The 24344-nt window shown below is 48.6% G+C and overlaps 1 protein-coding gene across 2 annotated transcripts in view; it reads right to left on the bottom strand.

Moving 5' to 3' along the window:
- FADS6 (fatty acid desaturase 6) overlaps positions 1-24344 on the bottom strand; it is a 41209-nt gene that overhangs the window by 5329 nt on the left and 11536 nt on the right. Inside the window, exons 1-5 of one of the 2 annotated variants that reach the window (XM_065563462.1) lie at positions 21402-21514; positions 8488-9044; positions 5457-5623; positions 1801-1981; positions 154-341 (exon numbers count right to left, since the gene is read on the bottom strand). In XM_065563462.1, coding sequence (XP_065419534.1) covers positions 154-341; positions 1801-1981; positions 5457-5623; positions 8488-9040 — 1089 coding nt within the window. In that variant the 5' untranslated portion in view covers positions 9041-9044; positions 21402-21514. Of the gene's footprint in view, positions 1-153; positions 342-1800; positions 1982-5456; positions 5624-8487; positions 9045-21401; positions 21515-24344 lie in introns of those variants that run through there. The other variant, XM_024101688.3, reaches the window with a different exon arrangement.

Below are 24344 nucleotides of genomic sequence, written 5' to 3'. Positions count from 1 at the left end.
AGTGCAACTGAGATCAGAATCAGGTTGTTTGTCTTAAGTTTCTAGACGCTTCAATTGCCAAAGTCAAAGTGAGAGCTATTTAATTAATACAGGGAGCTTTGCTTTGTTTTGTTTCCAAGGACTTTGGTACAAGCTGGAGTTTGTAGCCTCTACCTGGAAGATGTTAACATGGATGTAGGGGTGGGCAAGGAGAGATCGTGTGATCAACATGCAGATGAGGGCAGACCACATTGATTGGAACCCTGAGACATTGACCAGGAGCCAGTAATGGGAGTAGAGCCCAAGAAACATGCAGCAGAGGGTCCGGAGAGCTGTTTTCAACTCAACATCCTTCAGCAAACCTATGAAAGAAAGAACAGACAACCTGTAGGGCAACAGTCAACCCCTCCCCACATCTTCCAGGTTACCCAGCTGGGGAATAATGCTGTAGTGCTTATATTCTAAATCCCAGGATAGGCACTGGTCAGTCACTATGTACAAATTCGAGGAGCACCTGATCCCAGACCCACTTCAACACCTAAGGTTCCACTGGCTTTCAGAACATTTTTGAACAGTGTCACCAAGGGAGCTGTAGGACATGGATTTGTTTGTGGTTTAACTTGATTATTGTTCTAGTCCTGAGACAATTTATGGGTCACATACTGAAGACCTTACTAAGCTTCAGCAGTCCTTACTCGGGTGAAATCCCCCACTAAAGTCAATAAGCATTTGCTTGAACAAGGACCGAGTAAAAATTAATTCTGCAACTCTTACTCATGCTGAGTAGCACTCACCCAAGCGAGCAGTCTCATTGACTGAATGCTACCGCTACTGTGCAACATGAGTTAGGGTTGCAGAATGAGGACTTAAATAATGACCTCAGAATTTGGTCCTATATATGATTTTTCTGCAATCAATTAGCAGCTGTTCACTGCCCATGGTTGTGTGTTGGCCTCCTGTAGACTGAAGAGCTTCCATACACTATGAACGTTGTATTTCCCCAGTTATCATCCGGTCTCTTCTTCCAATGTCTGCACCACCTCATCCCATTCTTCCCAATGAGGCCATCTTCTTACACTTCCTAGCACTGACACCAGTACACTTCAAATATTTTCCATCCCTTTCATTCATTATATTCCAGCCTAGCATGCCCCTCACCAATCCTACATACATCTAAGTAAGGACAACAGGATCTGGCCTGGGTAAGGGCTTCAGTGTTTGTATAATGCTTTGAAGATCTGAAGAAGTATATATAAATCTGGATCCTGTTGTCCTTATCTAGGCAAAATACCTGCTGAAGTCAACGGGTCTGAGAATGGACTGAATTAAAAATAAATAAGGATTTCAGGCACTTGGCCCATTGACTTCAATGTGAGATTTGCCTAAGGTCTTCAGTATTTGACCCAATATATTTAAATACTGAGTTTTTGTGACTGCATTCCATTCTGAATGTAAAATCTGCTTCCAAAAGAATCCCTTTTGTGTCAGTTTAAGAATCAAGAAGCCCCACAGATGGTTGTGGCGAATGCCTTAGTTTTGAGCAGATGGCCCAAAGGACTTCTCCTGCTCCTTCCTACTGTCTGTTATACGCACTTGTCCTGTCTCATCCTAACTTAGATTGTAAGCTGTTCAGGCAAGGGAATGCATTTGTACAGCTCCTAGCACCATCAGGCCTTTAACCTGACTGCGGCTTCCATAATGCCGATAATTGTATTTATCTTTTGGGGCCCCTACAAACTAGTTTAATTTTTAGTTTAAAAAAATGTTTAGGTTTTAAACAATACTTATAGAAGAAAAATATCTCAGAGGAAAGCAACATACCAAGTGCCACTAGAGGGGTTAAAATAGGTATAGCAACGGGTGCAATGAACATGTAGACATATCGGTTCAAGAAAGGAAGCTTCCAAGTACTGGAATCTCCTAGTTTGATAACATTAGTGTAACCGTGGTGGAGTTTCACGTGGTTGTAGTATGCCTGCTCTGCTGTGAAAGCCGAGCAAACCTGGAAGAGAAAGAAAGGAGAACGAAATGAAGAACAGCGTGCATGCAAGGATCAGAACATGGCAGGTACACAACATTGTCTCACTGGGATGACCCCACCATAGAGGTTCACACTCAAAGCCTTGTTATTGTCGTGCACTAGGACAAGATATGATATAACTACACCCGAGAAATGCATCTGATGTCATGTCTGCACCACATATGCCTTAAAATGCTATTGAAGCTGCATGATACAAGCATGGTAGATAATTTCTGGAGTTACACAAAGATATGTACTTTACAGCTGACGACAGTACTAATCTCGAAGGTCATTTACCATGATAAGAACATTCCACTTACACAAAGAGTTATTCAGGCTTACTGATCATCAGAGACAGGCTTTAGCCAAAACCCTGAATCAAACAACCCCCAGCTTCAGGGTAAGTTGAGAGTGAGAGGCAGAATTGAGGCTCAGGCCCAGCTCCATTAAGTGATGCATCTAGTGGTCAGGTATACCTTTGGCTGCTCTGAATGTATGAACTCCTACACAGGTAGGAGCTCATGTCTGTGCCCTAACTGATTGGAAAGCTAATTTCTCTTCATTTTGGAAATTCCAATTTTCCAGTGTGGTCTCAGAGTTGATGTATGGCCTTAATATGACTAGTAGATATTATAACAAATCTGTGTTCACTTTTTACTTCCTGGTTATCACTACATTGCATATCAGGGCCATTTGCAATTTTGCAGCACCAGCAGAGATAGAATTCACTTCCTCCTGCTTCAAAAAAGCACAAACTCCTGCCAACTGAGCCAAAGGAGAATCTCTGGGAATCTTCAACAATATAGAGACTACAACACATTCCTGAACAGTTCTGATTCCACCCAGTAGAGGGCAGTGGTGTACATACTTAATAGCCAGCAGATTGCAGTGCTCATTCTATCTATACCGGGGTCGGCAACCTTTGGCACGCGGCTCGCCAGGGTAAGCACCCTGGCAGCCCAGGCCGGTTTATATACCTGCTGACGCGGCAGGTTCGGCCGATCGCGGCCCCCACTGGCCGGGGTTCACCGTCCCGGACCAATGGGGGTGGCAGGAAGCGGCGCGGGCGAGGGATGTGCTGGCTGCGGCTTCCAGCCGCCCCCATTGGCCCGGGATGGCGAACCGCGGCCAGTGGGGGGCCGCGATCGGCCGAACCTGCTGCGTCAGCAGGGAAATAAACTGGCCCAGCCCGCCACGGTGCTTACCCTGGCGAGCCGCGTGCCAAACGTTGCCAACCGCTGATCTATACAGACAATCTACAGTCAAAAACATGTTTTTCTAGTTCTGCTACAGTGTTATTAATTTAACAGAATAAAGTTAGTTAGCAAAACTAATTTGTTTTTAAAAGGAATTTTTTTCTCTGAATATATCTTTCCCTTGATCGGAAAGTGCTACTAGTTCAGCACATTAGGGACTGGCTTTTGAAATGAAGATGTGATCCCAGGAGCTGTTGTATTCACAAGTTATGGATCAGTGGAGCAGGTGGTTATCAGGAGAAGACTGAAGAGGATTGCCTTCATTTCCTTTGGCATTTTCAAAATCAGAAATAAACCTCTCCCCTCTTTGGAGAGGAACGTGGTGGTTAATACACTGCAACTTGTTGAGCCGTTGATTAGAGCTAATGTGCCAAATTCTGATCTCAGTTACACCCACATGAATCGAAAGTAACTGAGTTAAGAATCTGGTGATGAGTTGCCATCAAGGTATCTGACAGAACTGCCTCTGCTCAATGGAAATGTGCTTCTATGCATATTATCTACCCCATCCCCAGGTAGGGTGACCAGATCACCAAAGACAAATATCGGGACGCGGGGGGGGGGGGGGGGGGGGTGATGTGGGGGGGGGCGTGGCGGGGGGCGGGGCCAAAAAAAAAAAAAAAACCCTTCCTCCGCAAGCGCTGGAGGGAGGCCCGGGAGACTCAGGGGAAGCGCGGGGCCGGGGTAGTGAGAGTCCGGCCTGGTCCCTTGCAGGCAGGACTCAGTTGGGTGGTAGGGCGAGGAGGGGGGCGGCCCGCGGGGCCAGGCGGCGGCTGTTCTCACCCCCGGCCAGCGGGACTCGGGAGCAGCCGCTGCTGCAGCTCCCACTGCCGCGGGGGAAGAAGCGGCCATGGCGCTCGGCGGCTGCGGCTCTGGCGCCCCCGAACCCCCCGAGCCGGGGCCTGCTGCGGGGACCCAGCAGCGCGCACGCTGCGCCCAGCCCCTGGCCAGTCGCGTCTGGGCTGCTGCCCAGCTGGTGCTATCCCGCGGCGGCCCCGGAGTGGGGGCAGCAGGCCCCAGTCCCCCCGTCCCGCAGGGGAACGAACGGGGCTGGGCTGCCGATGCCTCTGCCCCGGGGCCGCCGCGGGATAGCACCAGCTGGGCAGCCCAGACGTGCCTAGCCAGGGGCTGGGCCCAGTGTACGCGCTGCTGCAGGCCCCGGCTCGGGGGGTTCGGGGGCGCCAGAGCCGCCGAGCGCCATGGCCGCTTCCTCCCCCGTCGCCTGGCCCCGCGGGTCGCCCCCCTCCTCTCCCAACCACCCAACTGAGTCCTGCCTGCACTGGGCCAGGCCGGACTGTTACTCACCCCGGCCCCGCGCTTCCCCTGCGTCTCCCGGGCCTCCCTCCAGCGCTTGTGGAGGGAGGGGGAATGGTGAGCCCGGGGAAGAGGCGGGGATTCGGGGAGGGAGCCAATCGGGGGAGGAGGGGGCGGAGTCGGGGCAGGGGGGGGGGGCGCGAGCACTTCCGGGCTCGAGGCTCGGGGCATTTCCTTGTTTGTCCGGTTGTCCCGACCGCACGTCGGTCGGGACGCGGGACAAACAAGGAAATATCGGGACGGTCCCGATAAAATCGGGACGTCTGGTCACCCTATCCCCAGGTATGTACACACATTCATAGGTGCCGACTCTGTGGGTGCTCTGGGGCTGGAGCACCCATGGGGAAAAATTAGTGGGTGCTCTGCACCCACCGGCAGCCAAACTCCCCTCCCACCCCACCTCACCTCACCTTCGCCTCTTCCCCTGAGCGCGCTGTGTCCCTGCTCCTCCACCTACCTCCCAGCACTTGCCACCAGAACATGGCACTCTCAGGGGAGGAGGCAGGGAAGAGGTGGGGCCAGGGCAGAGATTGGGGGAAGGAGTCAGAATAGGGGCAGGGAGGGAGTGGAGTTGGGGCGGGGACTTTGGGGAAGGGGTTGGAATGGGGGTGGGGCAGGGGCGGGAGGGGGCGGGGCTGGAGGCTGAGGGGGGTCGAGCACCCTCCGGCACTAGCAGAAGTCGGTGCCTATGCACACATTCACATACACATGCCATGGGGGATGCAGCAAACCACCCCACATCCATGCAACACTACAAGGTGTAGCTGTAAAGCTTTGCAGTGTTCTGCCTAGCTATCTAGGTTTTTATAGTCACCCAACACCATGAAATCTGAGCACTTCCTATATAAACGTACACACAGGAGCATTCTCACACACTGGTTATATACCTCAAGGAAGAATATGGCCCAAACTTTCCCCCAAGACTTGGACTCCGTCAAGGCATTGTGGCTGGCCAAGTGGCTTCCTTTCACTGTTACAGTGTGGTGCACTATGCCCAAGATGAAGATGCCCAACAGGAAGGGAAGGGCATTGTCTGAACGCAGACACAGGAACCCTAGAGATAGAAAGAAAAACCTTGGAGCTGTTAAGCCTTCTAGATAGTCAAGATCAGACCAGTATAATGGCCAAGGCAAGACCCAGGGGGGACTGCTTTCCCCATAAGAACTACAGCTCTCCTGGGCAAATGAGATCTCATTTTGAAGGAGTCTCCATTTTCCTTCTTCTCACCAAGGTAAAGTGGAAATCCAGGTACCCAGTTCAGATACAATGGGGATGAGGGCCATAAAAGCACCTAGCTTGCTTGACAGATGAAAGTCTATGGGACAGGGAAGTGTTCATGTAGTCTCCGGGACTGTCAGTGACAGACGAAAAGGGTTACGATGAAGGTTCTCTTTATGCTGACTATCCAACTCGCTTCCCCCCCCCCCCAAGTTTAAGGGCAAATACTTATGTAGTCAGAGTGCCCTGCACACACCAGGGCATTCTTGCACTCCTCCAGTCTCCCCCACAAGCTCCCTGGGCATTACTCTCCCATCCCCCACTATTTCAGGGACTCCCAGCAACTCCCTGCCCCGTTCATGCCATGGGCTCTGTGTCCCTCCCAGCCTCCCTACCAGGATCCCCCATTCTTCCCCGGCCCGCCCCCAACCACAGAGACTGTGTGTGCACCTTGTGGATAAACATGACTAAAACACAATTCCTAACTCCCCTCTCCCCACTGCTAAGACCTCCCCTCTCTCTCTTTTCCATGACTGGAGCTCCTAGGTGCTACAGTAATACAAATAATAATTTCCCATTTTCCCTCCATGCCCCCTTTTCCTCATTCCACCCTATACCCCCCCATTCCCTCCATGCCAGAGGATCTGTTTGCTCCCCATTTTCCCCAGGCCAGGGTCCCCCATTCTCCCCCCACTCCATCAGGGGCTCTGTGTGTGCCCCCCTTCCTCCCAGGCCTCTCCATTCCCCCCTTCCCTCCCACCATTTTTATTTTCCTTTCTTTCTCTCTCTTTCTTTCAGGGTGTTAACACTTTTAAACTGTATTGGGAGGAGTGGGAGAGTTAAACTGAAGAGTATTGTTAATAGTTGCCATCAATTGGCTCTTTGATCTATAGATTATTATAGGTGGTTGAAGCAGCTGGTTCTGCTAATCAGATGCCAGGGACACCATGTGTCCCCCATTTCCCCCTTCCAATTTTTGCATTTCCACCAAAATCAATAGAACATTCCCTAACATTTTGGAAATTGATTGGATACAGCATTCATAAGTTATTGCATTGCATCCAAATATCCAAACAGAGAAATGCCATTATGGTGAGTGGAAGTCCTCGCACGGTTGGTCAAATAAACAGTGACGGCAAAATGTTCCAGAGTTCTGGTTCAGCTCAGCTAAGCAGCCATAAACCCAGGTATTTAAGTCCCCCTCCCTCCTTTTCTCCTTGTGGGTGACCTCTTTCCTTCCACATTAAGGCCAAGGCTTTGCTCCTCACTTTTAAGGCACTCCACAAATCTGTTCCCTACATCTTAATCTGTATCTCCAACTGCACCCAACCACATCCAAGGAAGCTTCCCTCCTAAGAGCTCCCTTCATCTCTCTTTCCCCACTCCCAACTCAATGCCCTCTGTCACGCTGCTTAGTATGCTTTGGCCAACACCCAACTCCCATTCGTTCCTTATTCAAAACACTTCTGAGAAGCTACCTAACTCTTGCAATTTCTAGCTACAATCACGCCATTATTGACTTCAATGGGATACATTTGGCTCATGCTGTTTAGATGTAGAATTAAGTGCAGGTTGCTGTCTTCATAATTCCATCCTGATGCAACACTTCCAAGAGATGACACCTCGCTAGCTCCCAAACTGGTTTAGGGGCCTGTGAAAGGAGTGCGAGCACTGTCTGTAGGGTGTAGAAGCACTCCAGTATAACTGGGACAAACCTGGAAATACCTGTCCCAGGATGAGTGGAGAACCACCAGCCACAGGACAGTGCGACACCTACGCTCGCAAGTGGTTGCTTCTCGTACCCCTTATTCACAGCAAAAATTAATGCTCACGGGCTGCCAGATAATAAACGAGGGCCTGTATTGGCAATTCTTGCACATCCTGAGAGAAGCTGCAAGACCAGCTCGGCCTGTAGTTAAAAATACATCTCTCCTCCATCACACCCACCATCAGAACCATAAGAAGTGACTCATATAAATACAATAACAAAGCTTCCACGGCAGGGCTGAGCTCCCCCTTTGAAGATCTCACTGGGACAGACAGAGCTAGTATTAAATGGCAGCCCAATAGTGCTGAACAAGGAAGGTTTCCCCAGATGCGCATCTTTGCATCAAAGGGTTAAATCAGAGACAGAGGCACTGAAAAGGCTGCTGCCTCGGCATCCCACTTACCTGAAGCTCACCTGTACACTTCATCCGGATCCACAGGAACAATTACAAGCTGCATCACCTCCTTAAGCCTGAGCAGGTTTAAAGCACAGGTACTGAAATGATGCTGAACACAGTTCAGCTCTACTATATTCAGGTTCTTATGCTGCTCCCATCACCACAGTATCTGAGGCCCCTTTTGCCTGGCGCTACACTTGCAGCTAAACTGCATTCAGCACTGGCTCAGCTGTGCCCACTGCTGACCCCAATTGTCACCAACAGCTAATTGTGTTCATACAATGCAGATCTCGGACACCATCCCCCGCGGCAGCTCCCACCGGGCAGTATGAGAAGTAGGGCTTTGGAACACAGGGGCAGTACTTGGAGGTGCCTTTCGCCCCATCAGCGGCAACATCTAAGTGGTTAATAACCAGCTGAGCTTTCATGCCTACTAACACAAAGAGAATACGGTTCCCTGTTAATGTGTAATGAGAAACCAATAAGGAGACACAGGGGCCCTTCCCTTAGTTGACACAAACCTTCCCACTTTTACCTGCAGGAAGGATGAGGAAGTTCAGGGCAATGATGGAGTCATCGATGCCATGTCTCTCCCACCAGCTGCTTCTCTTCACCACCTGCTGCACCAGCTCAGAGAGCTCCCCCATCAGGGCTTCCTCACGTCTCCCCTCCTCGGGCGGCTCCGCTTCCTCCTTGGCACCTCTCTGAAAGACCCTTGGCATCTCTTCTCCTCCGGAGGTGTTTCCATCTCCATCCAGGACGGGATGACTTAAGGTGGGCCCTGGATCCTGTCCTTTCGGAGTCACCTCCTGTTCTGGGGGACCCACTCTGCTGGTGCCAGTCTGCAGCTGTTGTGTTGGAGCTGCAATCTCTTGACTTGGTGTGTCCCCTTGCCCCAATTTCTCACCTTTCTCCTGGGCATTTCTTCCTTCTCCTGGGGGTTCTGGCTGTTCCACTCCATGATTTAGGGGAGAACCTTTTTGCAGTGGCTCTATCCTGGCTGCCCCTGCCTCACTTGGCTGCTCTCCCTTCTGTCTCTCTTGGTACAGGTCCTGATTCTCCATCAGCATCTCCTGCCATGGCTCCATCCCCCTGTAGAGCACAGGACACTGCAGAGTGATCCAACGTCCCAGTACCTCTGCAGGATCAGATAACAAATGAGCCTGTCCCGGGAAGGGCAGAGGCAGCAGAGAAATGCAGCTGGCCTTGGCAGAAGTGCCACAGTGTGCAATCTGAAATGCTTGCAGACTGCAAGCTCAAATTGCTTAGCGCTAGTAATGCGAAGCTGGCTTTAGTCCCATCCCTAGACTCTGCCCCTTTCTCACCCTCATCTGCTTCCTCCACGCCCTTTCTGACTCTCTCTCCCTCATGGTGCTGCTGTGTCTGTTGCCCTTGGCTCTCTCTGTCATGAAGAATAGCTTGTGCAGGCAGGCAGGAGTTCTGCTGCTCTCACCAGAGCCAAAGGACGTGAGAAGGGCAGCGATATAAAAAAAAAAACGTTACTGCTCCTATAGAAGAGCACAGAGCTGTGCTGGAGGCAAGAAGAGGGAGAACAAAGAGAGCAGAGAGAGCACAGAACAGCTGGGGGAAACCTTGTATGCATGCCAAGCATCCTTGTTAGGAGGAGTTTCAGAGTAGAAGTGGGCTGTAGTCCACGAAAGCTTATGCTCTAATAAATTTGTTAGTCTCTAAGGTGCCACAAGTCCTCCTGTTCTTCTTCTTGTTAGGAGGGACAGTTCCTATCCTACTGTCTCTTCCTAAAGCTCCTTTAGCCCCAGGGATTTTAAAGGAGTTAAAAGGCGTGCTCCTATTTTTCTCTCCAAATGTTCCTACATATAGGTACCAAATACAAGGGAAAACAAGGAGCAGGGAGGGGAAAGAGTTTGCAGCAGCATTAACCTATTTCTAGAAGCAGCCATCAGCATACCCTGTTTCCCCGAAAATAAGACAGTGTCTTATATTAATTTTTGCTCCCAAAGATGCGCTAGGTCTTATTTTCAGGGGATGTCTTATTTTTCAGAAATGAAAAATGCCTTATTATCGGTGGATGCCTTATTATCGGGGAGGTCTTATTATCGGGGGGATGCCTTATATTACAACGAGAGGCAAAACTGTAAGTAGGCCTTATTTTCGGAGGATGTCTTATTTTCGGGGAAACAGGGTAGTATCTGGGAGTTTGTAGCACATGGAATGTCCCTGGGACGGGGGCGGGGGCAGGGAGGGAGAAAAGGGGTAGGAAAAAGAGACTGTAATAAGAGCTGGAGATAGAAAGACAGGCAGTGGAAATGGTAAAGGTGGAGAAATCCACTGGTGGAAACTACTGAGAGAAACACCAGCAGTGTATCTAGGCCAGAGGATATTGTTTCATTTACTCCCAAGAGAAGAGGAGCCAGAGGAAGCACAGAGGGTATTGGGTGGATCTGTTGTCTCAGGTTCAACAGCCTTTAATGAGCGGATTAAGAGAAGTCAGGGGTGAGGGATAGAATCAGAGTTACAAAGAGACACAGCCAGATGGGTGCAAAGGGGTTACAGTACCAGAAATCAGGTGCCAGGTGACACATGCATGTTCTCTTGCTCTCTGTTTCTAGTTTGCTCTCTCCTCTTCTGCAAGTTGAGAGACTGAGGCTGTGGGGTTTTGCCTGGCTACAAACTATAGCAGAGGTTTCCTGTAAAAGACTTGTTCTTTGGGGACACTATTCTCCCTTCTTGCTGGGGACTTCACCCAGTCCATTTGGGACCCATAAGGAACATCTCCTCTGGGGTCCATAACAGCAGCACATGCACATGCTGAACCATTAATTAAGCCAGACTCCCAGACCAAGAGGAGAGAGATCACGGGAATCCCCTAGGAGGGTGAAGAGACCTTGGATTTCATAGCGGGTTGAAACAACCAGTTGGCTGGGCACAGAATGTCCCCAGTAAACACATGCCTAAGGTTCTATCTTACAGCCCTTCTCCGGAGCCAATGCACTGGCACAACATCATGACTGTGAGTAGGTGCCACCCACTAAAGGATTAATCAGAATTTGCTACATAGGAGTCTCCTGCCCCCAGGCCACTGCTCAGCCAACACGCATTGCTTGGATGTAGTAATGCCTACATAATTAATACCCTTGTAGGGGTGGATTTCTGGGAGAACCAGTCTCCGCTTGGAGAATGCTCTAGGTTCCTCGCCTGCTCCTGCCATTGAACTGAGTTTCTAAATAATCATTTATTTATCTCTCTAACGTCATGGCCACGTTGGGGATTTGGCCCAGTGGCAGTCATCAGCGGCTGGCTCCTGATGTCGCTCCTCCAGCACACATCTGTGGTGTAGAAAAGGGAGGTTGCTGTGAGCCATGATTTGCACCTGTGCAGTTTACCCCGTTTCACGCAGGGATAAACTTCACTGATGCAAACTGTGACTTACATTGGCTTTGTCTGCTTACACTAGGGGTTTGCACTAGTGCAGCCACACTGATGGCTAAAACCCCTAGTGTAGACAAAGCCCGATTCACCTCCAGACTTTTATTATTGCTTCAACCACAACAGTCTGGCACAGCAGTATCCCTAGCTATGGCTCCGATTTCTCCATATGACATTTTTAGTATTATTAGTTGTATAACCATAGTGACTAGGGGCCTCAGTCATGGACCAGCCCATAAGACCCCCTGGGCACTCTACAAACACATACAAGAACCCTGCTTGGCTGCCTGCTAGCTAAGGGGCAGACTGTAGAAGGAGACAGATCAAGAAACACATTCCACTTTTTGTCTCATGAAGACTTTATATTTGTTCCTTCTTAGTGTGTTGTCTCCTTCAATCTAAAATAAAAGTCACTTAGCCAAAGGAAACCTGGTTCATAAGTATCTGTATGTGTAAAAATATAGAGTTTAGTTCACTTTGATTCACAGGGTCACAGTAGTAGTTATTCACTATTAGATTAAATTTACCCCTGTGCAGAGGGCTAGCACGGGGCCTATGCACCATCTGCATTCCACTTCAGCCTTCAAAACAGAGCTTATCTGAGATGAGAGTAGAGCAGAGGCCTCACTGGGATGAACCTCCCTTATTATTTGGACAACTATTGGGTCATGTGAATCCTGAGTGTCACTCATTTTAACACAAATGACTATTCATTCAAAACTGTATTCTGAATGTTCATATTTGTCCCTCATTATCCACCCGCTTTAAAAGTTTTAGTCATAAAACAAGGGTGGAGAAACAATACCATGTGACTTCCTGTGGGTGACCAATCGCACCACACAATCGGAAAATAGCAAACAGCAAAAGTGAACAGTTTGTGCACAATCAATAGGCTGCAATGGTTTGTGAAAACTCTGGTGAATGCTTACATCTAGCAAATACATTCACATGACTCAGTTCCTAACAAGCAGCAAATGCCTCTAACACTGTATGCACAGGACCCCACAACTTGATCACGACTGAAGTCTTTGAGTACCGCAGTAAAAGAAGTGCTTTATTAATAATCATAATCACCAAAAATGGAGCTAAATTCATAACAAACAGTTCATCCAGTTCTCCCTAAACTACAGGTTTCATCATCTGTGCATGGAAAGAACAGTGGCAAAAAGGACAGTGTTTAATATTTTAAAGAAGAAAGGAAGAAAAAGAGAAGAAAAAAGTAAAAAACCAGGCCTGTCTCAGCAGAGTCTGACTTGTGCTCTGACAAAGTTCCTCCAGCTGTAGCCCCCATAAGGAGAATCTAGCTTTGCTAAGCAAATGATTTAGAGCCAAGAGGAAGAAAGTACTAGGTTTATGTCAGAAGTTGGCTCAAACTCATTTCCTCTCCCAAAGGACCTCATGGCAACACAATATTAGGTGACACTGAATGTAACAAGATCATTAAAGGATTAGATTTTTATTCCCATAGCAAACGTGTCTTGGCTGAAAGATCATTTCCTAAGCCACAGATGACTCTGAAACAGCATCTGAACTTGCAGCAAGTTTAAAATACTCTAACTCTACAGTGTGTAAATCTGGAGATACATGTGAACAGCTGAGAGATCATTTTGAACATGGACTCATTAGCAACATCCTGTGAAACAAATTACTAAATGCTGCATGTGGAGGGGACATATCTTATGCAAGGACATTGGGTGAAATTCACCCGAGTACAGAAAAGCTGCACACAGCCTTCTAAACTCCTTATGTGACCATTATGACTTAAGTGGTGTGTTAGTCTTGTCTAGATTCTCTACATTTGGTCAAATTCCACCCATGATGATGATTTTGGAAAGTACTGCGCTCAGCATGGAAAGGAACAAATGTCCACAGCCATCCAGGCCAATGGGGACACATTGGCTTACATTTGCAGATTCCATCTACAAAGTCATCCCACGCACAGCCCCAGACAAGTCACCCATTGAAAACAGTATATAAAGCCGATCACATTTTCCCCCCCACCATCATCAAAGAGTCAGAGATTTAAGAAATTCCAATGCTGATCCACTTTCACAGCGAGGACATATTGAGAGAGCACGTGAGAAAATGACAGTGGGGAAGCTAGCAGTGTCTTCATCAACACTAGGTTCTCAAATGCAGCACCAGACAAAGGAATATAATAACCAATAGGCCCTTGAGGGATTAGTTTGCGGTGCAGTGATTTTGGGGGTATTTTTTGGATACGGACAGTGGGCGAACAGCAGTGGTGAGGGGAGTAACTGTGACAGTAAATTTAACTGTTGGTCTCAGGTGGAAAGGTCCTGCTCATCCGAACAGCCATCGGACTGAGGTGCTAAATTCTGACAGCTCAAGGGTTAACTGGGTCAGATGATCCAGTGTCGGAATTATGTATTAAACATCGCTCTGAGTTCAAATCGAGATGGGCATGTTACAAAAGGGACAGAGACTAAACTGTAGATTTAGACTGAGGAAACCATTCTAAAGCTTTGGAAAGTTAGACCAGGGCCTGGCACCCTGTGGGATGCTGTGAATCAACAACTCGAAAAGCTCAAACATTAACTGTTAATCCCCCTTCATCCTAATGAGTGGCTCACACCTATTCAATGTGTTTCCAAAGCAGAGGGCTGACCGGTAAACGTGCAGCGGTTGTCAAATGGCAGTAGATCACTACCGATGCGTAGATCTTCGCCCTATTCCTGTAGCTCAGGACTTGTTTTTAGATGTTAGCAGGAGATAAGGTGGGTGAGGTAATATCTTTTATTGGACCAACTTCCAATAGCTTTTATTGGACTGACTTCTGTTGGTGAGAGAGACATGCTTTTGAGCTTGAGAAAGAGCTCTGTGTAAGTGCAAAAGCGTGTCTCTCTCACCAACAGAAGTCGGTCCAATAAAAGCTATTACCTCAACCGCCTTGTCTCTCGAATATCCTGGGACCAACACGGCTATAACACTGCATATAGCCTGTAGGAAAGAAATTCGCCAAGATTAATCATGTTTACCAGCAGGTGGCACTGGATAGTGAAACTAAGCTGGTACTTTGTCATTAACACAGTAAAAGGGTTATTCCAATATAACAGGTTACCCTATTGTATATCTAGGTGCACCAGTTTTTTTTCAGGAAGGAAGATGATATCTGTCTGTACCTGTGCAAGTTTCTTCATGAGGTTGATACATTTCCATTCCATACGGCTAAATGCAGTGCCTTGCATGGTGTCAAGTATCAGAGGGGTAGCCGTGTTAGTCTGGATCTGTAAAAAGCAACAGAGTCCGGTGGCACCTTTAAGACTAACAGATGTATTGGAGCATAAGCTTTCGTGGGTGAATGCCCACTTCGTCGGATGCATGCAGTACTTTCAGTTGCTTTTTACAGATCCAGACTAACACGGCTACCCCTCTGATACTTGACAGGTTTTTTTCAGCACTTCATAGACCAGATATTGCAAGGGCTAACAAGTGCCATGTATAATCTGGACAATGTCCTAGTTACTTGCTAACTGACCATTTATTATTTACATTACAGGAGTGGTGAGAGGCCCCAATCAATATATGGGTCCCATTGGGCTAGATGCTAGGGAAGTTAGATGCTCAAATATCTTTGAGGATCTAGGCCTAAGTGGCTGCTCAAAATCAAACGGGAAATCTGTGGTAGAAATGGAGGAATTAACCCTGATTTCCTGGGTCACAGTCCAGTGCCTTTAACCATTCCTTGGACCATGATTGAGATTCTGGTCACTCCTCCAACAGAAATACATAAATGTATAAATAAATTCAGAGATTTATGTTTCAGATGTTTTAAAACTCTTGGGTGTAAGTTCTCCAGACCTACTGATTTTAAAAATTTAGTAGCTGCTGTTTAATATCCTCCTGACATACTAGTGGAATAGAAGAGTGTTATGATAGGATTACATCATCTGTTTTCCCCCAAATACAGAACAAAAATATTTATTGAACACTCCTGCCGTATTATTGATAATTATACCATTTCCACCTAGTAATGGACCTATAACATTATTAGGATTTTTTTTGTTCCTAATATACTTTAAAACCTCCTCCTTATTGTCCTTAACTCTGCTGGCCATAGATTTCTCCTTCTGTCCCTTTGCTTCCCTTATCAATTTTCTACTATTCCTAGCTTCTGATTTATACTCATTATCATCAACTTTCCCTTTCTTCCATTTGTTATATATATATATTTGGTTTTCATAGCTGCCTTCACTTCCCCTCTAAACCAGGACTATTTTTTTTTACACCAATGCAGCCTTCTTCCTCAATTGTGGGATTGTGGCTTTTGGGGCATCTAATAAAGTGTTTTTAAATCACTCCCAATTATCATTCACATTTGTATAATTAAATTCTTCCTCTCAGCTGATCTGGCTCATAATTGTTTTCAGCTTTGAGAAACTGGCCCTTTTAAATCATCAAATATATGCATCACAGGTCTGGATTCTATTTTGTTTGCACATCATAAATGTGATCAAGTCCTGATTACTTGTACCTAAGCTACCATTAATTGTTAGGTCTGTGATCAGTTCCTCTTTATCTGTCAAGTCTAATACTGAAAGTCTAATAAAGAATTCCCCTGGGTTAGATGCCACACAGAGTTAGGTAGCTGTCATCTATAATATTTAGAAATTCCAAGGATGTCTCAGTACTGGCAGCATGAGACCTCCAGCATACCTCATTCAAATTGAAGTCTCCCATGATCACACAGCTTCCCCCCCCCCCCGCTCCCCGCACATTTCTTCTCTTTATGTCTGTTGGTTCCTTGATTAATTTTGTTCTCAGCATCTCCATTTTGTGTCAAGTGCTCAGATCTTCCCTTTCTTTGCCCTCCCCTTTTGTTATTAGTTTAACAACCTCCTGACTATTCTAGCCAGCCTGTCCCCATGAAGACTAGCCTCTCTTCTACTGAGGTGGAAGCCATTCAAACTGTACAGCCCCCTCCATAGGTGCTGACTTCTCCTCTGCCAGGTGGGTGCTCGAACCCCCCTGTCCCTGCCTCTGGCCACGCCTCTGTCCCGCCTCTGCACCACCCTCACTCCACCCCCATTCCACCGCTTCCCCAAAGTCCCTGCCCCCTTCCCGCCCCCATTCCACCCCCCTTCTCCCAAGTCCCCGCCCCTTGTCCGCCTCCTCCCCTGAGCGCACCGCATCCCAGCTCCTCCCCCTCCCTCCTGGAAAATTCTAAGTGCCGCCAAACAGCTATTAGGCGGGGGGAGGGGGGCAGTAATCACTGGGAGGAGTGGGGACGCGGCGCGCTTGGGGGGGGGGAGGTGAGGCAGAGGTAAGGGGAGCTGGCTGCTGGTGGGTGCTGAGCACCCGCTAATTTTTCCCCTTGGGTGCTCTAGCCCCAGAGCACCCACGGAGTCGGCGCCTATGGCCCCCTCCACTCATAGAAGGTGGACCAATGTTCCACCAAACCCTTCACCCCATACCACTTACCTAGCTAGCAGTTCACTTCCAGAATCTTCTGCCATCTGTTTTCCATAAAATAAATACGTAAATAATGATAATAGCATCACCAGTGAAAGTCCATTGACTTCAATGAAGTTGCACCAATGTAACTGGGAACAGAATTTGGCTCCAAATCTTCAGAAACAAAAATATTGTGTTGCCTTGATTCTAATCAGCCAAGAAGAGCTGATCTGATGTTGTAATGCTTGTAACTCACCCTCCTTGCAGGTGCCTGTGTGGGTGAAGTGCAATGGGATCCGGACAGGCAATTCCAGTTCTCCTGTCTGCTTGTATTAATGAATTCTGCTTCATCATAACTCAGCATTTGTCTTTCTAATTCACTCCCCCAGACTCTGACTGTTGTTTTAAGCCCAACAGTCATGTTGGGATGGGACGCCACATTGATTTACCAACTCTTGAAGCTGTTTTATGGCTTTTAATGGCCCCATTCTGCACCCATTGAAGTTGGTGTGATTTTTGCCACTGCCCAAAGTACATTTTCAACACATGTACAGTATATGCAGGCTTGAATGCTGATTATTTCAATGTGAATGATTAAGATGTACAAAAAAACAAAGAGCAAAGATAGTCTTGTGGTTAAGGCACTTGATTGGGACTCAGGTGCTCTGTCATAAACTTCCTGTGTGACCTGTGCAAGTCATGTGATTTCCCTGTGTCTCAGTTCCCCATCTGTGACAGCGAGATAATGATACTTCCTTTGTCTGTCTTTTGCTGTGTTGTAGTGGTGCTGGGCCCAGGATATGAGAAAGACAAGAGAGGTGAGTAATATCTTTTACTGGACCAACTTCTGTTGGTGTAAAGTACAAGCTTTCAGACTACACAGAGCTCTTCCTTGGGCGTGGGGTAGGGTTACCATTCGTCCGGATTCCCCCGGACACGTCCGGCTTTTTGAGCTAAAAATAGCGTCCTGGGGGAATCTGTAAATGTCCGGACTTCCCCCCCCCCCACATGCAGAGCACGTGCGGCTAACAGGGCAGCCGGCCGGATGGTGTCACTTACATGGGGCTCCGACAGCCGGAGAGAGCCCCTCCTCCTCCCCCCTGCAGCAGAGCTCACTCCCTCCCTCCCTCCCTGCATTCGCCTCCGGCAATCTGGAGCTCCTCCCCCCTGCCAGCCAGCCTGCCGGGACGAACGGCTCACAGAGACGTTAGGCGAAGGCCAACAACAAGGGGGCCAGGGGGCCGGAGAAGGGGCAGGGAGGTTTTGGAGGGGGCAGTCAAGAGACGGGGGGGGGTCTGTCTGGGGGTGTGGATAAGGTTTTGGGCAGTCAGGGTACGGGTAGGGGGTAGGGTCCTGGGGTGCAGTTAGGGTGGAGGGGGTCTTAGGAGGGGGCAGTTAGGGGACAAGGAGTGGGGGGGGATTGGGAGTTCTGGGGCCGGGGCTGTCAGGGGGCAGGAGTGGGGAGAGGGATCGGAGCAGTCAGGGGACAGGGAGCAGAGGGGTTTAGATGGGTCAGGAGTTCTGGGGGGGGCTGTCAGGGGGTCGGGAGTGGTTGGATGGGGCGTGGGAGTCCCAGGGGTCTGTCTGGGGGTGGGGGTGTGGATAAGGGTTGGGGCAGTCAGGGTACAGGTAGGGGTAGAGTCCTAGGGGGCCAGTTAGGATGGGGGGAGGGTCTCAGGAGGGGGCAGTCAGGGGACAAGGAGCGGGGGGAGGGTTGGGGGCTCTGAGGGGGGCGGAAAGTGGGAGGGGCAGGGGCGGGGCTAGGGCAGGATGGGGTGGGGCTAGGGCGGGGCTCCTCCCGTCCTCTTTTTTGCTTGCTGAAATATGGTAACCCTAGCGTGGGGAAGGAAATCACAGTGTCTGAGCCAACTCGTATTTAGCTCTGATTTCCTCCCCCAGGCCCAAGAAAGAGCTCTGTGTAGTCTGAAACCTTGTACTTTACACCAACAGAAGTAGGTCCAACAAAAGATATTACCTCCCCTACCTCACCTGTCTGTCTTGTCTTTTTAAATGATAAGCTCTCCAGGGCAGTGACTGTCTCATTAGTGCGTCTATAAGCATCTGGGGCGAAGGGGCCCCAGTCTCAGTTGAAAACTCTGGACACTACTGTAACATAAATGACAACTTGAGCCTATCCTACTCAAAGACTCTCTATCAGTTTGAAAATAATATTTCCATACATTTCCTTACAATGTTACTTATTACACCTTATATCATTAAAACTAAAAGAAGTATTCTTAAATCTAATTTACTTTTCACTATGTATGTTGTTTGTTTACTTTGGATAAAACTCACTTCTATGCTGAGGGTCAGCACAAGGCCTATGCACCACATGAGTCCTATTTAAGATTAGGGTTTACTCACCTTTTACAAAAGGATAAACCTCACATTACATTCAGCTTGGACAGTAAAACAAGCCCAGCCAGTTTCATTTTGGTTTATAATCAATTTCACTGTAAAGCCCAGTGTGGCAAGATTTTTATTTCTATAATGAAAATGTTTAAACCCAACAGTTCCAATCTGAATCACCTGCATCACCTATTGCCTTATACAGTCAGCACATAAGAAGCAGCTGAACCGCATGGACCAACTTCTGACCCCCTTTATGTCAGTGCAACCCCACCGACTTCAATAAAGTTGTGTGGACGCAACTACAAGTAGGATGTGTACCCACATGTAAAACAACAAGCTACAATTTTGAAAGGACAACAGCAAAGGTTCACAAATCCTTAAAATACATGGCAGCTTGCAGGGGTCAAATATAATCCCCAGATGCACAGCACAGTCCTTCCAACAGTAGGCTCCTCCGTCCACAAATCCTGCTGCCTGGCTTTTCCATCCATCCTTAGTAACCAGCTTCCTCTGCTGCTGTTCAGAGAAAGCTGTCCTAAATCCAGCACCACCTCACTCCCTGCTGATTAAACAATCCATCCACATTTCCAATTAACTTGATCAAGGGTAGAGAGGATGGCGAGTGAATTCCACAGTCAATAGACACTACAGGCCAAATCCTTCCCTCCTTGACACCCCTGGAGCCTTACCAGCTCCAAAGGAGATGGGCGTAACTGAGATCAGTATCTGGCCCTACACGTCTTCCCACTGGGGATTCAAAATCTCCCTGCCGTTGCTGCTCCCTCCCCTTTCACTCAGTTCCCATGTCTATTGAGATCTAGTTTGTTTCCAAACCAGGTTGTCACCATTCCGTCCTTAAAGCTCAAATCAAGCTCATGTATAAACATGGGAATCTCTCAGTCCAATACAGCAGTGACATAAGTAGTCACATAAGGGCAGAATATTCCTGCTGCACCACCCCTAACAAAGGGGATAGAAGAGGATGCATAGCAGATAAAGCAACTAACAGCAGAATGTTCAGCAAAGCAGGCTTCGTGGGCCACATCCATCCTTATGTAACTCCATTGACATCCAAAGAGTCAACCCAACAGCGAATTTGTCCCCCACATTTCAGTGGAGTTGCACCCATTACACCAGGAATGAATGTGACTGGAGAAAGAGCCTTGATTATATTACACCCTTCAGTTAGTTTCTTTCCTGGTGTACATTCCCTATCCCCCCTGCCCCTGTGATCTAATGCAGTTTCTCAACGACTAGTCCATAGACAGGCGCTGGTCCCTGAGATCTACCTGACACAGTTTAGGAAGGCAGCAAGCCTGTCCCTGGCCTCAAAAAGATTGAGGAAACACTGAAATTCTAATGGACCTCTCTGCTTTACCACGTCACGTCGTTAAACCCATTTTCTCACCAATTTGCATCACTGTTTACAATGAGTAAGTTACACCAGCTTGCAACAGCCAGCACCATTTATGTCACTGGCGATTATGGCCCTACATTTCTTAAACTGGAAGAGGCTATTTTGATTTATTTTTATAACTAGGCGCTACAGACAGAGACCCGGCACAATCTGAAGAGAGGCCAGTTCCCAAACACACTGCACTGGCTGCAGACCTGTCTCTGTGTGCGTGCGCTGTGTCACTGGGACTAGGCCAACGTACGGCAGCTGAAGATCTGGCCCTATCGGTCCTTTGAAGGGTGCACTCAGCTGACAATGTGGAAAACGCTCATTCTCTACTAAAGCGGTGGCCTGGCTCTCCCCATCACCCTGCGCCTTGGCCCGTCAGTCACGCCGGCAGACAGCGGGTGTAAAACGCCACCAGATCAGCGCAGAGTTCTGCGCAGTGAGAAACCGTCGCCGAGTCCTCAAGCAGCGGGGCCGGGTGCGGGAGAGGCCCGAGCCTCAGGAGGGGAGGCAGGGGCTGTCACAAAGGAAGGGAGCCAAGGCGAGGGGGGCTGGAGGAGACGGCGGGGGGCAGCAGGAGCCTGGCACAGACTGAGTGGGTTCTGGGGCAGGGAGAGCTGGGTGGGGAGCCTGGCACAGCCTGCGGGGGTTGCTGGGAGGCTGGAGGACCGGAGGAGTGGGAGGCTGCTGGAGGACTGGGGGGCAGGGGACCTGCTGGGGGCTGGTAGGTGATTGGGGGGCTGGGGGGGCAGGGGAGGCTGGAGGGCCTGAGGCAGCCTCCCCCCAATACTTCCCCTCTCTCCATATGTCTCCCCTAAACTGTCCCTTCCCAGCCCCCATCCTAGCCTCTCCCCTCCCTCTCCGGCCCAACTTACCAGCACGGCCTCCTCCTGTGTGCAGGGCCTCCAGGTTGCCATGGCACCAGCAGAGGGCGCACACAGAGAGAGAGAGAGAGACCAATAAGAGGTCATTTGGCCCGAGGCCAGGCATTACACTGTCCCCCAGTGGCCAGATAAAGGAACTGCATCTCTTGTGCACACCTGGCTGGGCGCCAAATGGTCCCGCTGGACTAAAGATATAGGTGGGGGGTGACATAAGAGCTCATACTGTGCTTGATTCAAACCCAGCCTGGTGATAGCAACCCTGCCAAGTCTTTATCCTTAGAGCTTGTCTATCCACAAAGGTTGCACGGCTTTATGTATACTGGTATAATTATACCCCGGCAACCACCCTAATGTGGACACAGTTATACCAGCAGAGCTAAGGGTACGTCTACACTACAAGCACAACAGCTATGTCACTGTAGTGTAGCCATTTACGGAAATGATGAAAGGGGGCTTTCTGTCACTGTAGTAAATCCACCTCCTCAAGAAGTGGTAGCTAGGTCAATGGAAAAAATTTTCTCAGCCCTGAGCACAGTAGCTAGTTTGACCTACGTTTTAGGTGTAGGTGAGGCCTAAGTCCCATAAGGGAAGAGGAATAAGCTATATCCATATAAGACAGATTTTTACCTCTACAACACCAATATAACTGTGTCCACACGAAGGGTCGTACCTGAATAACTAATTTGGTTAAAAAAATCACTCTCCTAATCAAAATAGTTATACCGATACTTTGTCCTGACCATGCCTTGGAAACTTACACTGCTGTGGCTATAAAATGGATACTTAGCTGCCTACAACATGCGGCTAGATCTGATTTGGGTTATACGCAGGGTAATTCCAATGAAGTTACTCCAGATTGGCACTGGTGTAACTGAGATAAGAACCTGGTCAAAAGGCATCACTTTTGTAAAAACAGCCTGCTCCAGGCCAAAGTGGGCTGAATCCTCAGAGGACTGCGAAACTGAGAACTCTGGAGATAGGTTACTGACTAGACCAAGGGCTGTGATGCAACTGAATCTGGTGTGGAGCTGCCCAGCTAACTGTGGGAGCAGTGCAACGGCTACCCATTACCTCAAGACATTTTCTTGTCTGTTGCTTGGACACAATGCTACCCAGAATGCTCTTGTGCAAGGCAGGGGAACGTACCATGGGAACAGGATGTAGGGACGGATCAAGCTGGAAATAAAGCTCCTGGGTAGATTACATTGGTTGATCCTCTGACTTTTCTTAAGCCTCGCGTTGGGCAATCCTGCCACTTACCAATTGGGAAGTGGCCGTGCAAACTCTGTTGCATCACCCTGCTGGCTCCAGTCCCAAAATCAGTTTCCCAGGTGCTAGTGCGGTCGCTCAGCCCTCACCGATCAGAGAGATGATCACCCTGGATTACACCTTTGCCCAGCATTACTGATGCTGTTAAAATGAACTTTACAAACAACTGGGCTTTTTATTTTTTTATTTTTGGCCCTACACGTGTTTGGGTCATTAATTTAATGCCGGGTTAATTACCACCACCCCAGAGAGGGAGGGATTAAACCCGGTTGTTTGCCCATTTACGGGACAAGGTAATAACTGCCTGCTGTCCATAATGATCTGATGAGCGAGGACTGCATAGCCGGAGTGTTCATGAGCCTGCACAATCCACGTGCCAGTCTGGAAGCTGAATGAGGATCTGACTGCTCATCTCTGGCCTGTCATTTGGTATCTGCAGCGAAGAGGATGGTAAATCTCTTCAGCTCCCACACCCCACCTTGCTCTCTGGATCACACTGAGAGTAAAGTATAGCCTTGTGCATTTCCTTGTAGCTGTCAGCCACTCAGCTCGCAAGGATAATGACACGATCCAAATGGGCCAGTGCCACTAAGCACCATGGGAATCCACCTATAGGCAGGGGTTGTTTAAGCAAAGATTTGGGTATCACTTACCCTCTGTGCTTCCTGATCCTTGCCCTTAGACCTGCTTTAGAATAAAACAATAATGCTTGGAGCTTCTGAAGCAACTTTCACCCAAGGATCTCAAAGAGCTTTACAACTCCTGTAGGGAAGGACAGATAGGGGTTACTTTTGCCAGTTGTGAAAGGCAGCCTCATCTGGGGAGGTACATGGCAGCTGTTTCACATCTCAACAGCGATGCCATACAACAGTTTAGGACAGGAAGTGGAGAAAAATATTCCTCTCCTATCCAATGAAGCTGCAAGGGGAAATTTGGCTCAGACACTGGGCTTAACAGCCAAGCTCTCATCAAAGGTGCCATGGGATTGCTAATGAGCACAAGCGGTCAAGAGGACTGGTTTTATTGCTTCATCTGCCAGGCAGCACAGGCCTGCCTATAATTAGGGCTATGTAACAATGCAAAGAGAAGAGTGCCACCTACTGGTAATCATCAGCACTGCCTCCTGACACACCTTCAAGGTGCTCCTTCCAAATAGTGCCTGGACCCAGCCCTGCTTACTGATGTCTGATTGGAATCACAGCACAAGGAGCGATAGCTGTACAGTTAACACGGCACTGAACACATTTGGCAATTCTTTGTTGCAAGATCTTCTCTAGGTAGATCAACCGGTTCAGCAAGCTCTTTGGAAAAGTGTTTATAATCCCTGCTGAATGGAATGGCGGAATTCCCCTAACTTGGGAAGCCGTACTCATATCAGGTCTGGTATCTCTATTACCCATGGCATTTTTAACTGGATTTTTATAAATGTCAGGACAGCAGGTTGCTTTTGCGCTTATGTGCTGTCCTTCCTTCCTTCTCTCACCTCATCCCTTCATATCGTCTCCACCTCATTCCTTACCACCCTTGGGGAGACCTCTCTTAACCCTGCTCCACCCTTCATTCCCATTGTCTTCTCCTCCCACATCACCTTCCCCCTGCCCATCACAATCTGATCCTGCTGACTTTGTATTACCCTGTCACACCCGTTCTCCCTCCAGATTCCCT

Source organism: Chrysemys picta, chromosome 12 (genome assembly GCF_011386835.1).
Source record: "Chrysemys picta bellii isolate R12L10 chromosome 12, ASM1138683v2, whole genome shotgun sequence".
In the NCBI taxonomy this organism is placed as follows: Eukaryota; Metazoa; Chordata; order Testudines; family Emydidae; genus Chrysemys; species Chrysemys picta.
Note: the sequence above shows the minus strand (reverse complement) of the source record. Positions and strands in the feature narration are given on the sequence as shown.